This window comes from Etheostoma spectabile, chromosome 13 (assembly GCF_008692095.1).
Source record: "Etheostoma spectabile isolate EspeVRDwgs_2016 chromosome 13, UIUC_Espe_1.0, whole genome shotgun sequence".
Taxonomy (NCBI): Eukaryota; Metazoa; Chordata; class Actinopteri; order Perciformes; family Percidae; genus Etheostoma; species Etheostoma spectabile.
In genome coordinates, this window is record NC_045745.1 from 22,154,348 (window position 1) to 22,166,538 (window position 12,191).

Consider the following 12,191-nt stretch of genomic DNA (forward strand, 5'->3'; position numbering starts at 1 on the left):
ACAACAAGGTGTGTGTGTGTGTGTGTGTGTGTGCTAAAAAAAATGGAAATGCTTGGGATTTTTTAATCATTTCCAAGTTCTAAAAAGTTTTGGAATTTCAGAAACTTCACAAAAAAGCCTGCAACTAACGTTTATTTTGATTATTACCTATTCTGTTGATTATTCTTTGATTGATTGATTAGTTGTTTAGAATCTAAAATATCAGAAAAAAGTGAAGAATTGTTCATGACAATTTCCCTGAACCAACTAGACAAATTACAAACATTATATTATATTTTTTTTAAAATAGTGATACAAACAGAGAAAAGCAACAAATCCTCACATTGGAAACATTGTAACCAGAAAATGATTGATATAGTTAAAGCAGCTGCAGATCGATTTAAGCTCTAAGGGAAAATATTGAATATATTGTTGCTCTGACCTGATGCACTGATGAATGTGATTTTAATCATAAAGAATAATCTTCAGGCAGAGGGCTTTTTTTACATTCACAATGGCGCTGTCATCCTTAATAAAAACAAACTAAATATCTCAACACTAGACTAATGATGACAGTGATAGTGTAAGTAAAGTGTATATTGTAACCAGCTTTTTGTAAGTTTGGAAAATTGCCTGATCAATGTTTGTGTATTTATTTTTATTGCTCAGGTGATAGGCACTCCCTCAGTAGCCTGGCTTCTGAAACAGCTTGTCCCGCTGATGAGAGCTGAGAGTTTGGAGATTACCGAGTCTCTGGTGCTGGGATTTGGATGCACAAACGCTCTGGTTTTCAGGTACTGGATCAGTGACATGCAGAAATGTACACCCACAATGCACACAGAGCTTGCGTTGTACACATGGGGTTGGGTCAAGTGCTAAATATTGTTTTAGCTACTAAGATGTCAAATAATGCAGTAATTTGTTAATTACAAAAAACTATTTTCTAAATGTAATGCTCTGTTCAACAATCATAAAACTGATTTTTGTCATTATTTGGCCCAGGCCTGTTGTTCTATGGTGTGAGATTTTTCTTTGGCAGAGAATTAACACACACAGCCTGAATGGAAGGAATGCCACAAAACAGATGTACATTACATCACAATAGAAAATGAATGATGTGCTAGATTTGGTCCTTATCTCTTACATAAGAAAGTCTTTTCACGCTGTCTTCTTCTATTACTGAATCCATCTGTACTTACATTCTCTTCATTACTGAGATGATCTGCATGCTTCTTTGACATTCAGAAAGAAAGAAAAACTGTATCACTGATGTAGAAGAGCGTTTTTTTAGAGGAACAGGGATGTATCACATTTCTTACAAGAACAGACGTTCCATTATGAAAGGGAGGTACTGGTATTTCATTTTAAAAGAGATCATCTATTTTTAACCTGAAATGTTTTTCAAAAGGGCGTTTATTGTTATTAAAGGGATTAAGGTCTCCCTAGACAAATTTGTCTATCATGACTGTGTTTGAGGATTAGTGGTTTTAGGGCATGTGACATTTGGGTTGCACAAGATCTGTTACAAACTCAAATCAGGCCGTCCTCCATCTGCAGGGAAGGAGATTTGATCAGTGGTATTTAGCAATGAAGCAATTAATTAATTTCTGCCCTCTCTGATCCTGTTTAGGGAGCTAGTCGAAGAACTCCATCCACTGATGAAGGAAGCACTGGAACGTAGGCCTGAGGTAACACACACATACACACACACAGTGAGAGAGAAACACTCGATGAAATATTTTCCTGGATTAGACTTCTTTTATATGCTGCAGTTAATAAGATTGTAGAAGTATATATTTATGTTGTATATAGTGTATGCTCATAGCTATTAGAAATGTTTTTCATTGTTTCATTATTTATTGTATAGGAAAATTCACTATTTGTACTGCTAATGTAAAGTTAAGTCTCTTTTCCTTTCAAGAACCAATTATCACTGTATAAACACAAAACATACGTATGTTAACACACATGTAGCAGTAGATGGAAAACCTGTCTGTGTTCTCAGAACAAGAAGCGCAGAGAGAGGAGGGATCTGCTCAGGCTGCAGCTGCTGCGGATCTTTGAACTACTGGCTAATGCAGGGGTTATCAGTGACAGGTAGCACACACTTTTAATCCACTGAGTGCCCTCTATTTGTTTTTTTGTTTGCTTTTTCTTGATGTGCTTGGACGGAGGTGTAATCATTAATGCTTTTTCCCTGTCGATTTATATATCCATCCTTCTCTCAAATGCTTCCTTTTATAATTTCTAGCCTGCTAATGCACATTTACCTAAACATTGATTCCCATATCCTCCTCTTCAGCACCAATGGAGCACTGGAGCGTGATTCCCTGGCCCTGGGTGCCTTGTTTCTTGAGTATGTTGATCTAACCCGGATGCTTTTGGAGGCTGAGAATGAGAAGGAGCTTGACGTGCTTAAAGACATCAGAGCCCATTTTAGCGGGATGGTGGCTAATCTCATTCAGTGTGTTCCTGGTAAATCATTTTTTTACTTATAATTCATAATACATTGGTCTGTCAGTAGTATTAGTTCTAGTAGCCGAGGCTTTCGCAGCGTTCCCCAGCCACAGACATAAGGTCTAATGTCAGCCAGACTTAAATTTACATTTGTAATCTTAAAGCATCTCTCTATTTTGACCCTTTGTGTCTTTCTCTCTCTCACCCTCACATCTGCGCAGTCCACCACAGGCGCTTTCTCTTCCCTCAACAGTCTCTGAGACACCATCTTTTCATCCTCTTCAGCCAATGGGCTGGACCTTTCAGTGTCATGTTCACGCCCCTCGATCGTTACAGTGACCGCAACCACCAGATCACTCGCTACCAGTATTGTGCTCTCAAAGTAAGCAATAACCCCACTTCCAAAACCTTACTGCACAGCAGGAGTTACAAAAACCTTAGCGTTAACTCAACTTTTGTCTCCTAGGCCATGTCAGCAGTTCTGTGTTGTGGTCCAGTGTTTGACAATGTGGGTCTTTCCACTGACGGCTATCTCTACAAATGGCTTGACAACATCTTGGCTTGCCACGACCTACGGGTAGGTCAACTCAGGGATCCAATGTTGCCTCTAACTTGTTACACAGGAGCTCTCTAGGACTTGTTGTTTTGTCAGATACATCTTAGGAAGTTTGAATAATTCTAACACATTAATAATACAGAACTCCAACATGTTATTATTCAAGTCTTAAATTTTCTTCTTCAAATGCTGTAGCTCCTTTTGTGCTTATACTATCTGGGGATTAGTCCCTCTTCATGATAACATGTGTTTGCCCAAGGTGCACCGTCTGGGATGTGAGGTGGTCATCCTGCTCTTAGAACTGAACCCAGATCAAATAAATCTATTCAACTGGGCCGTGGACCGCTGCTTCACTGGATCTTACCAGCTGGCATCTGGCTGCTTTAAGGCCATCGCCACTGTGTGCGGCAACAGGTAGGGAATCATGCATTTGTTTCAGTTGTTAGAAATCTGCCCTGCTGACGTTTGCTGTATCAAGACACTATAGATCTACCAGCATTAGCAAACCGCTCTATAGCTTTTAACCTCTTTGCTGGAATGTTTAAATGTGTAAACAATAAAATTGAAGTGTAATTTCCCAAACTGCTCCAACTAAAGACCATTTCTCCTCACGTTTTCAGGAATTACCCATGTGACCTTGTGACTTTGCTCAATCTGGTGTTGTTCAAGGCCTCAGACACCAGCAGGGAAATATATGAGATATCCATGCAGCTGATGCAGGTACATACACACATTCATAAAGGGGAGATAAACACAGTTCTGTTAAATATGTATTAATTGCAGACAAGAGGTGGGAAAGGAGAACACAAGCATAAAGCCTGAACCTTACCATGTATTTTGACTTTAAAAGATGAATAATACGTCTGCAGGTGCTGGAGTCTAAGCTGTGTGCGTACTCTAAGCGGATGGTGGAGCAGAAGTTTGGAAATATTTTGTATGGAACACACGGCCCCCTGCCTCCCCTGTATAGCGTCAACCTGTCTCAACTCTCAGTCCAGCTGGCCAGCATGTACCCAGAGCTCACTCTGCCTCTTTTCTCAGGTACATTTTTCAGGGATAATGTACTGGAATACTTAATTTGAGAATCCAGGAAACCGGACCAAGACTAAAATCCTTTCTATCCTAAAAATGTTTCTTTTGTGGAGAATAGTACATCCTAGGTGCAGGTGTAAATACAAATCTCCCTCCACTCCCCACACTGTAATGTCTCCCTACATTATCATGTTTCTACACCAAACATTATATCAGATTAAGGAAAAATAAGTACTCCAAAATGCTGTTTTATTGTGACTTTACTGTCCAATGTGCTGAATACTTGCATTAAGTGTACCCATTAAATGCTGAGGCAAGCAGGATTGTCTCCAAAACAGCAGAATCCCTTTGAGCTGTCACATTCAAAATTCCCATGAGACTAGTATTTTCCCTGAGACAGTTGTTAAATTTGCTCCCAATGTCTTTCTCATGTTATTGAACAAATTCAAAGAACGCTTAGCTTCCTCACCTCCTAACATGCTTTCCTCTGACATTTGTTTGCCCGTGCAGAGGTGAGCCAGCGTTTCTCAACCACCCACCCCAACGGCAGGCAGATCATGCTGTCCTACCTGCTACCCTGGCTTAGTAACATTGAGCTAGTGGACACGGGGCTCCTACCCCCTGCCTCAAGCCCCTGCACACCGGAGGAAGAACCTTGTGGTCAGGGGCAGGGCATGGGTCTGTCCCCTAGTCTGAGAGGCAACGGTTGGGGCTCCCTGCAGGCAACCTCGCTGGTGCTCAATAACCTCATGTTCATGACTGCCAAGGTAGGAAGCCGTGTTTGTGAAATTTTTCCCCCTTTTCCAGTGAAATGTCTTGTCTTTCAACTGCATTTTTTCTTCACATTATCAGTATGGAGACGAGGTTCCTGGCCCAGAGATTGAGAACGCCTGGAACACTCTGGTGTCCAATGAGAGGTGGAGCAACAACTTACGGATCACGCTGCAGTTCCTCATCAGCCTGTGTGGAGTCAGCAGTGATACCACACTGTTGCCTTATGTAAGTGTAGTCTTTACACACCGACACACTACTCTAAAGAAAGTGGCTCAAGAGTTGCCTCTAGTTTTCAAAGTGATTTAAATACAATAACAAATGTGCAGAGAGAATGTGAATGAATAATGTATATTTTGTTTGTTTTTTAGATCAAGAAGGTGGTGATATACCTGTGTCGCAACAACACCATTCAGACTATGGAGGAGCTCCTGTTTGAGCTACAGCAAACTGACCCGGTTAACCCTGTAGTATTGCACTGTGACAACCCTCCCTTCTATCGCTTTGCTGCCAGCAACAAAGCCTCCACCTCACAGACAGGTGAGAGGAGACATTCCTGTCATATTCTATATTTTCATCTCAACATTGGCTTTTAACTTAATAGCTTTTTAAATGAAAGATGGCTGACTGTACTGTATTTTTGAAGATTATCTCTGAAATGTCTTGTGCTTAGGCACTACGTCCAGCAGTAACACTGTGGTGGCTGGTCAGGAGATCCTGACAGACACAGATGAGAATAAGCTGGTCAGAGAGAGTGAAGAGCGGTCAGTATTTTTTTGTTTACACAGTTTCCCAACAGGCTTGTGAAAGTAGATCAAATATGTCAAACACGTCAGCATCAACTCAGTTACGCAGTGATATTAGCATAAACGTTTTTAAACATTTCAGTCACAAAATAAGACTGTACACTTTTCAAACTTGGAAACTTTCAATGTCATGCATTTTCTCTCAGCATGGCCAGGGCTCACAACAGACTGGAGTCTCGCTACAGCAACAGTTCCGGCGGCTCCTACGAGGATGAAAAGAGTGAGTTGTCTTGGTTCTCATGAGAATGGATGTACAAACTTGCTGTACTTGGCAAATGTGCACTCACACACAGCCCACAGGGAGTCACAGCTGAAAGGATTTTTCCTGTCCAGTGTGTTTGCCACTTTAACCTAAAACCTTCATGGTAATTGTTACTGATCCCCTCAATACAGACATAAATGTACATAATGACAATACATTTGTTGTTCACACTAATCAATAACCAAATAAGCAGAACCTTTCTGGTGTTGCTAGTCTGAAACCCGTGTCTTATTCCCTGCATTTCATTTTTGTTGTTTATGTTGTAGTTGTATATCCACCATGTTATTTGGATACAAGCCAAGGTCCACCACTGTCCCCTTTGACACAGATTTAACCACAACCACACTGATACCCAGTCTATCTTTAGCAAATGTCTGTGTTTGGTGGCTTCCAGGCGTGAGTCTGCTGCAGGTAGTCCTCATGTGACTAGGCATGTGACTGTTTTATGTTGTCAAGCACTTTAAAAGAAAACATATCTTCCTCAGTATATATGTTTTCCTTTTTTGGAACTATGCTCATTCCTCTTCTTTCCAAAAATTAGTCAGACTATTTCTTGGCAGGAACCAGCATCTTCTTGGAGTCTCCGCTGTCCACGTAGCAACTGCCCGTAAAATGGCAAATTGTCATCTTGGTTAATTTTCTTTAGAATAAACAAATGAGACATAACGTGTTAATTAGTGCTCTTTAGAGATGCTGGTAAAAAAATGTGTACGCTAAGCTAAGTTAGCCATCTGTAGTTTCATATTTATTGTACCGATGTGGTTGGGGTATCAATCTTCTCGTTAACTCTTAAATAGAAAGCGAATAACCGTGTTTACCAAAATGTTGAACCTTTAAGCTAAATATTGAACATCATAAAATAAATACAGGTACATAAAAGAGAGACTTATATTGAACAATAAATTACTTTAATTTCTCATTACAATCAGTACATTTCAATAGTTGTAGACGAAAGAAAAGGAAATAAACTAGTGTAGTTGTAAATTACAGTGCAACAGCTGCAAACATGCTGAAGAACCACTTAGTTGTTGAATATGGACTGCGACTTAGTTCATGTTTGGAATTCCACATGTTTTTAATGAGCTGCATTGGGGTAGTTTGTAAGTCACCTGTCACATTAGCTGTTTGTCACTGCTTCAATATTCACATAAGAAAAACCTTTCTGTGCTTGAGGGTCTATGGTCAATGTATTATGCAAAGATGGGATTAAAGTTCATATAGAGAGCCTCATGTGTGTGAGATATATGTTGCAATATTTTTTTTTTTAACTACATCTTGGAATTGGTCTGTTTTTATAGCTGACCCACTCCCGCCTTATGCTGGTTGGCTCCTGGGTGTTCTGGAGACCAATCATCCTCAGCCGTTACCCATGCCCGTTAACGGAGGCTGCTGGGCTCCTCTGGTTGACTACCTCCCAGAAACCATCACACCTAGAGGACCACTGCATAGGTACATACAAACAAGCACAGGCACAAACTGTACAAACAATCTACTCTGAAGCAATCACAAAAATGACACAGAAAACAGACTCAGAGTTGGAACAGTTATCAGCAACGTATCAGCAGAGTCAGCAAAGCAAGGTTTATTTCTAACATGGGCAAGTTACACCAAACCACAGATGGTGTGATAAACTCAAGCACAAAATGCAGCTCAGCCAGCTTGCTCTGTCTCTGCTTTTCAGAGAATACATATTAGAAGGGATTTACTAATTCATCTTCTCTGTCTCTCTCAACACCTTAAAAGTCATTACTGAAGATGAGATGAAAATGAGATTCTGTATCTGCAGTTTATGTTAATTATCATTCAGTACTAAGACAAGCCTCACAATGACAGATTCTTTCTGTAAATGACTATTTTTGCACAATCTTCCACAGTTATATCAAGCACATTCTTTAATTTACTGATCCTCTTTATGACTGAAGTACATTTAAGAAGTAAAACCAATAAAGAATACAGGTAGTCTCTTGAATGTAGTTTTCTTGAGCTTTTTTCTATATTGATTTGATTTAGAGCTGAAACACTTAGTTGATTAATGGATTAGTTGACCAACAGAAACCGTATCAAAAACTGTTTTAATTAATTTTCATACTTTTCATAGTTCTTTATGTTAGTAAATTAAAAACAACAATCCTGAAGACGCTGCCTTGCACTCTGGAAAATTGTAATAGGGATTTTGTCCCTATTTTTCAAAGACTATATATATTATAGATATTTATATCAATCGATTAAAGAATTAGTCGTTAGTTGCAGCCCTGATTTGATTGAAGGACAACATTCTTTTCCTTTTGTCCTATTATTCTGAATAACAGAACAGAAATGTTGTCGGAGCTAGGACAATACATTTGGACTAACTGATATCACATTCCTCAGTACACCACCTCACAGCCCTTAGATGGAGCATGAAGTATGTTGATATTTTATGCACTCACTGAAGTTGTGTGTTGGTTCTCAGGTGTAACATTGCAGTGATTTTCATGACTGAAATGGTGGTGGACCACAGCGTGAGAGAAGACTGGGCTTTACACCTGCCCTTGCTACTACACGCCCTCTTCTTGGGTAGGTGTACACAACACAACCATACACATAACTTAACTCTGGTCTATCTTCTTCTTGGTACAAGTCAAGCCTTTAATGGATTAAACTTTAAAAGAAAAAGAGCAATGAAAAGTATAATTTAAACAACTAAAACTGTAAAAAGAAAACAGGTAACCATTTAAACTCAGAGAAGTTCTCCAGCCAATCTCACTCTTATCTCCAAATGAGGGAACATGATGTTAAAGGAACTTAAATAGATAAGATCAAAAACCATCATTCAATGTCCTGACAAAAACAATGTCCTGTCCCCACACACACACTTACAAATAACCTTGAAGTGTGTAGGTATTTTCTGTGACATCCAATAAGCTCATAGCGTGACAGAATGATGTTTTATCTCCCTCTGTCACAGACATACATTTCAAGCCAGACTGATACAGACACATTCTCCAGTTTTGTCTAACATGTGAACACATTCCTACCCTGTCAGCTGTTCAGAAATGTATTATTAATGTACTCAGCATATTTAACATACTAACCCTCAAGTTCAGCCTTTTCATTATCATCCAATATGTGCACTATCTGCATTAAGCTGTCTAAGAATCAATTTTGTATGGTTTAATGTTATATATTTTTACTAACAGTGGGGTTTTACTTTCAGTAATATAATAGTAGGAGATAGATGCTCCCTGGTTGGGAGTTGTCAAAGCAACCAATGAAGCACAACAAGCCCTTGTACAAGTTGGTACAATAACAGTATCTAGCAATATATTTTATCCTTATAAATAATTACTTCCTAAGAATATAATTTTAAGCAAGACAGATATGCAGATAATTGTCAGCATCAATACAAGCTAATTAAAAAGGGGCAACCAAGTTGCTTAATTAATTTGCTGTGTTTTTTTGTCTTTCTTTGTGTGTATCTGTTCCCACCTTTTATAGTATATTGATCTTAATCTTGTTGTTGTCTTACTGGATGTGTATTTTATCGGGCAGGTCTGGACCACTACAGACCAGAGGTCTATGAACACAGCAAACGTCTCCTTCTCCACCTCCTAATTGCCCTCTCCTGCAACAACAACTTCCAGGTCAGAGTGGGAGCCTCATACTTGTTGTTATTATTAATCGGTTATGTTATTCAGTCAATTTCAATTTGCCACTGAAGAGTCCTCCATTTTGTATTTCTAGGTAATAGCCTCAGTTCTGATGCTCACGAGAGAGATCAGTGACAACAAGACCCTCACCATTAAGTCCAGCTACCACACAGAGTACCAGCAGTCGCGTAAGTAGAAAACAGTCAACATGCGTACACACGTATTAATCCTGTGACATTTAACAATGTATAAAAATTATTGTTTGATCAGAGAACCAATTAAAAACAAGTGCTGAAACAGTACAGTACATAACAATATTATAAAACTTCTGGGATATACAATAATAGTTCACGTTGTTCTTTGTACTATATCATCATGTTCCCTTAGATGCACCTGACTTCCTGCGAGAGTGGCAGACGTCTCCAGTGGCGGACTCTGGCCTCAGCTCCACCTCAAACTCTTCTTCTGCCAGTCTGGGTGGCGGCAGCATTGCAGGCAGTGTTGGAAATTTACCCCTCGTAACACCTGATGACCTGGAAGACCTTGAGGATACACCCAATGAAACGGACGAGAAAACAAACAAACTCATCGAGTTCCTCTCCACTAGGTACGCACACCTTCAGTGACAGTTGTAGAAATTTGGAGAACACACATTTGAGTGGGTGTGTTTGTGAAGTGCGTGCATGTGTGCGTGTCTGTGTGTGTATAAATCTTACTGTAGTGCACACTGTGTGCACTTTGCACACACTTAAGTGCTTGTGTAACATGCATGTGGTGCTACTGGTGGTGGGTATACAGTGCCTGGAGTACTGTGTTGTTGTTGCTCAGAGCGTTTGGGCCACTGTGGGTGCATGAGGACATCACACCAAAGAACCCCAACTCCAAGAGCACGGATCAGCTCTCCAACTTCCTACGCCACGTCGTCTCTGTCTTCAAGGAGTCCAAGTCAAGTGAGAAACCGCTCACACTAATGCCAAATGTCTTTCACTGTTAAACAGAAATATCAAGGCTCACTTTTTACCTCATGATTTATGCGTAGCATTTTTGAAAATCCATATTCCATTTTCAAATGATTTGTTTAAAGCCGCCTTCTGGGTTCTGCCATGAGGCAATTCACCAGATTTCATGCAAAATCCAACACTTTGGCACAATATGCACAATAAAGTCTAGGGGCACATAGAGGCTGCCAATCTTTTCAACAATTATGTTAAAAGTTATAACCCTTATATCCAAACAAACTTGCATGTGTGTTTGTGTGTATCTTTGTGTCTTTGCACCCATCTATTCATTCAGACTTCCACCTGGAGCATCAGCTGAGCGATGTGGCTTTACAGACAGCTCTGTGCAGCTCCTCACGTCACTATGCTGGCCGCTCTTTCCAGATCTTCAGAGCCCTCAAACAGCCAATAAACAACCACGCAGTCTCTGACCTGGTCTCCCGCCTAGTTGAGGTGGTAGGAGAACACGGAGATGAGGTGCAGGTGAGCGAGAACGAGAGATTGTCGGGTTAGAGACCGCATATGAGAGAACTACTACAGCATTTAACAGCCTCTTTACTGTGCAAATGAGAATGCATTTTGATGTGTTTCAGGGCTACGTGATGGAAGTGTTGTTGACGCTGGAGTCAGTGGTGGTGAATCTAGCAGAGTGTCTGAAAAACAGCGATCTTATGGCAGCTCTAACCAGGTTAACTATAATTTTGTCTTTATTTTGCTAAATCTCATGTAATTTTCCTTGTGTTTCATTTTTACTTTGTTTTATTCACAGGACATCCTCACCAGACTTCTTGACTAGTGAAAAACTGATGAACAGAAAGAGCACAGGTCAGTTAAACTTCCCTGGCCCAGGATTTGTTGGTCTGTCGTCACAACGCCACCAACGCTCCTACTCGGTCCCAAAAAAGTTTGGCGAGTGCGGCCATCAGTTGAGTGATCCTCCTCGCAGTGCAACTCTGGATCGCATACAGGCAAGAAAGAAAGATCGTTGTTTAGTGTGACACCCTCTTGCTGGAGCAGTCTTGTTGAACACAGTACATCTCACTAATTCAGTGTTATATTTTATTTTCAACCTGCAGGCCTGCAACAGTCATGGCCTCGCCCGGACAGGTAGAACCTCTGGGTCCTGCACATCATCAACCAATCGTATTGATCCCAGCGTTCTATCGGATCCTGCCCATGTTTCCCATCCTTCAACAATACTGGCTACAGTCTTCTGGGTGGCGGTGTCCCTCATGGAGTCAGACTTTGAGTTTGAATATCAGATGTCACTTCGCCTCGTTCACAAGTTGCTGTCAAAGGTAGATGAGGAAACTTACTAATCTTAGAGGGAAGGGTATGTAATTGTAGAAGAAAAGGTTTGGACAGAGGTAAGACTAGAAGCAGAAGAGTGGAAGCACTTTCTGAAGGCTGTGCTGCTCCTTACTACCAACTGGACCAACTGAATCATCTTCAGAGCTTCACGAGGCAAAAATGTTTTATTACATTTTTGAAATTAAAGCTTCCTGTCCTATACAGTGGGGCTCAAAAGTTTGGGCACCCCAGGTATGAATGTGCTTAAAGAAGCCAAGAAAAGATGGACTAGTTAACTAGTTAGATTTTATGTCCATCATTTACACTTTCAAAATAACAGAAAACAAAAAAATGGCGTCATCAAAAGTTTGGGCACCCTGCAGAGTTAATACCTTGTACTCCCCCCTTTGG

The 12,191-nt window shown here is 40.3% G+C and overlaps 1 protein-coding gene across 1 annotated transcript in view; it reads left to right on the forward strand.

Moving 5' to 3' along the window:
- Window positions 1-12,191, forward strand: part of fryb (furry homolog b (Drosophila)) — a 50,989-nt gene that overhangs the window by 25,828 nt on the left and 12,970 nt on the right. The window contains exons 23-47 of the mRNA XM_032533231.1: window positions 1-8; window positions 656-773; window positions 1,610-1,667; window positions 1,985-2,076; window positions 2,282-2,454; window positions 2,658-2,818; window positions 2,903-3,013; window positions 3,252-3,406; window positions 3,613-3,712; window positions 3,862-4,033; window positions 4,535-4,791; window positions 4,877-5,023; window positions 5,167-5,335; window positions 5,469-5,559; window positions 5,748-5,821; window positions 7,162-7,312; window positions 8,316-8,419; window positions 9,395-9,486; window positions 9,587-9,680; window positions 9,880-10,099; window positions 10,321-10,442; window positions 10,786-10,973; window positions 11,084-11,178; window positions 11,260-11,458; window positions 11,567-11,788. The exon at window positions 1-8 is cut by the window's left edge and continues 189 nt beyond it. Of these exons, the coding sequence (XP_032389122.1) occupies window positions 1-8; window positions 656-773; window positions 1,610-1,667; window positions 1,985-2,076; window positions 2,282-2,454; window positions 2,658-2,818; window positions 2,903-3,013; window positions 3,252-3,406; window positions 3,613-3,712; window positions 3,862-4,033; window positions 4,535-4,791; window positions 4,877-5,023; window positions 5,167-5,335; window positions 5,469-5,559; window positions 5,748-5,821; window positions 7,162-7,312; window positions 8,316-8,419; window positions 9,395-9,486; window positions 9,587-9,680; window positions 9,880-10,099; window positions 10,321-10,442; window positions 10,786-10,973; window positions 11,084-11,178; window positions 11,260-11,458; window positions 11,567-11,788 (3,373 nt within the window). The remainder of the gene's footprint in view (window positions 9-655; window positions 774-1,609; window positions 1,668-1,984; window positions 2,077-2,281; window positions 2,455-2,657; window positions 2,819-2,902; window positions 3,014-3,251; window positions 3,407-3,612; window positions 3,713-3,861; window positions 4,034-4,534; window positions 4,792-4,876; window positions 5,024-5,166; window positions 5,336-5,468; window positions 5,560-5,747; window positions 5,822-7,161; window positions 7,313-8,315; window positions 8,420-9,394; window positions 9,487-9,586; window positions 9,681-9,879; window positions 10,100-10,320; window positions 10,443-10,785; window positions 10,974-11,083; window positions 11,179-11,259; window positions 11,459-11,566; window positions 11,789-12,191) is intronic.